This window comes from Octodon degus, unplaced genomic scaffold (genome assembly GCF_000260255.1).
Source record: "Octodon degus isolate 3935 unplaced genomic scaffold, OctDeg1.0 scaffold00148, whole genome shotgun sequence".
In the NCBI taxonomy this organism is placed as follows: Eukaryota; Metazoa; Chordata; class Mammalia; order Rodentia; family Octodontidae; genus Octodon; species Octodon degus.
This window is the reverse complement of record NW_004524724.1, coordinates 6,781,916-6,784,938: the sequence shown is the minus strand read 5'-3', so window position 1 is coordinate 6,784,938 and position 3,023 is coordinate 6,781,916. Positions and strand designations below refer to the sequence as shown.

Genomic DNA, 3,023 nt, shown 5'->3' with positions numbered 1-3,023 from the left:
TCAATTGCCATCTCAGCACACCCTGGGTGTGGGGCCTGCATGTGTCCCTAGATTTAAACAAAATTTGTGAAACACTGAAAAATCTGTTTCACGAGAGGAAAAATCACTGTGCTGCTCAGCAACTGCAGGGTCCACGAGGCCACTCACGTGGTAGTGACCAGAGGAGCTCGGGAGTCAGAAGATACTTCCCCCCAGAAGGGCTCACACAAGTCTTTGGGGTCCCTCTCTCACCCACTGCTGCCTGCTTCCTCACAATAGTCCAACGGACGCCAGGTAAGCCAAACGCTACAGGCATCAATGTGTGTGTCCATCAGTGGACGCCACAGAGGAAATGACCCACAGTTCGGTTATTCCCACTGTGCTTTAGAAATAATCACTGTACACTCCCTGTAGCTCCCCAAATCCCTGACTCCCCTCGTATATATCGTACCCCTTCTGTACTTCCAAACTCTACTGAAAAGGATACACCCATTGTTTTATTAAGGGCTGGATGTCTTTGCCAGAGACATTGGAAATCGATTTCAAAAATCCTGATGTGGAAACCAACATCTGACTCCACATATGTGACTGGAACTTCTGCGATGAAGCAGTACTGGCCAGACTTAGCAGTTTATTGAAAACCTGCAGGGATGAAAGCGCCGCTTGGTAAGTCCATGTAACACACTGTGTCGGCTGTGCATGGTGCCCGTTTTGCACTTTATTGTAGTCAACTCTCTTAACGCATTAACTTCTAGTTAAACACTAGAAGCAACACAAACATGCTACGATTTAGACAACCACAGTATAAAGGCACTCTTTACACAAACATTTCTGAATCTAAGGATATACTGGACACAGAATATTCTGTCTGTTGAGAATCAGGACAACGTTAATACCTACAATTCTCTTTGCCACATGAGAGAAGTACTCATCAGGAGCCTAACACTCTATTTTAGGCATACAATAAATCTGTGTTCTTTTTCCTATTAAAACCAAGTGAGGGGCTAGGGAGGTAGCTCGTCGGTGTAAGTGCCTGCCTGGCAAGCACAAGGACCTGGATTTGATCCTGGGTACCACGTGACATGCCTGCCCCAGAACCGGTGCGCCTAGCTGGCCACCAAAACTGGGCGTGGTGGCACACACCTCTAATCCCAGCGCCGGGGAAACTGAGACAGGAGGATCACTACGAACCCAAGCTGCATAGCGAGACCCTATACCAAATAAAAATAAATAAAAGGATAAACAAACAAGTGAGACAGAAAGATCACAGAGTTCAGGCCAGCCTGGACTACACCGTCAGTGTAAGGCCAGCCTGGGCTACATAGTGAGACCCTTTGCTTTCTCTACTGGAAACATTACTACATGGAACTCTAACTTAACATTCTAAGCACTGCAAATGCAACACTGTATGGACACGTGGGTCACGCTCATGCTCGCACTCTAGCTTCACCGTCCTGACAGTCACACTCAGCTCGGGCCAGGTGTTGACCGACAAGCTCCAACACCCGAGGAAAGGAGGATGGGAGCAGAGCCACTCACAGGTACCCCCCACATGCAGCCAGGGCACACCGCTCTTCCTGCCTCTCAGCTGCCCATTAGCACCTACCTGGAGCATGAACTCCATGCTGATTCTGTTCTCGATCAGTCGCATCACGAGGTGGGCCTTACACTGAAACATAGTGTAGTATTCCCAGGAGAGCGTATGTGGGTGCTTTATGGAGAAGTGGAGGTGCGATGCTGGACTGGAAGAAGAAAGAAGCAGATTCACTTAACAAAATCTGACTGCCTAATGAGCAACAAACTTCACAAAAGTAGCAAAAAACTTCACAGATGTTCAAAACCTCATCTGAATGCCTAACCTCAATAACATCCTTGTTACAAGAAACCCTAAAGCTAGAAGATTATGAAGGTTTACTAAGAGACACAAAGGACACCCTGAATAAATGGAAACGTGTGCAGCTTCTAGGCAGGAAGACAACACTGTCTAATTTAGATTCTCTCTCCACCTACCAATATTCATTGCAGTTTAAGCAACATCCCACTGCAAAAGCACACACACAAGAAACTATGATGAATCGGGTTATCTACAAGAAGCAAGCAAAAACAATAATGAAAGTATTAAAAGACAATATAGCAAACCGTTTTACTTCATAATCCTGAAGTGAAAAAGTTTTTCATAGTGAAAAATACAAAATCCCAGACACAAAGACCAAAATAGGGGCTGAGGATATAGCTCAGCAGCATAAGTGCCTGTCTAGCAAATGCAAGATCCTAGGTTCGATCCCCGATACCAAAAAAAAAAAGTAAAAGATTTTGATGAGGAAAACAATCACCAGAAAAAGAGACAGTTAAAAGTATTTATGGCGTATATGAAATTTTAAATTGTTCACTTTTCATGATTTCACGTAATGCTGTCATGAATATCTTTTTACACGCGTCAAGTATTTCTGCACACTGCATGCAAAGGAGAATTTCTATATAAATGTATACCTAAAAGAACAACTACTGAATCTAAAAACAATCAAAAATGCTACTCAGACTAAAAATGCAGGCACCAAGCAAAGATCTCCCAAGACGGTGCCAAGTCCTGCCCTCACAGCCCAGGTGTAAGCGGCGCTTTTCTAATCTTCACAGTGACACCTGGTCTCCAACCTCATGTTCCGCAGGCTCCACCCTCCTGAGGGCTCAGGGTCAAGGAGGGCTCCTGCTTCTTGCTTAGCCTGCAGCGTGCCTCCCGACTCAGGGGAGCACCCTCCCAAGGCTCCAGTCCCGCTTGGCCTCCCACTCAACTCCACTATGCAGAGCTCCCAGCCATGCGGAATGCATTCTCATAGTCTTTAACAGAACATTCTAAAGCACCTGCTCACAGCAGCACCAAAAAGCAGCTGTCAGATACCCTTAAAAACCCAGCATACTATAATGTCTGCACCAACCCAGTATTTATAAAATTATTTTTATATCTCGGTTGCTACTTCCAAACTTACATGGATTAGGAGCTTACAGGAGCATTAGTGAAGAATATTAATATGAAAATGGTTGGGGCC

The 3,023-nt window shown here is 45.3% G+C and overlaps 1 protein-coding gene across 1 annotated transcript in view; it reads right to left on the bottom strand.

Annotated features, from left to right (window-relative positions):
• Positions 1–3,023, bottom strand: part of Taf2 (TATA-box binding protein associated factor 2) — an 88,455-nt gene that overhangs the window by 49,617 nt on the left and 35,815 nt on the right. The window contains exons 11-12 of the mRNA XM_023702347.1: positions 1,586–1,721; positions 455–621 (exon numbers count right to left, since the gene is read on the bottom strand). Coding sequence (XP_023558115.1) covers positions 455–621; positions 1,586–1,721 — 303 coding nt within the window. The remainder of the gene's footprint in view (positions 1–454; positions 622–1,585; positions 1,722–3,023) is intronic.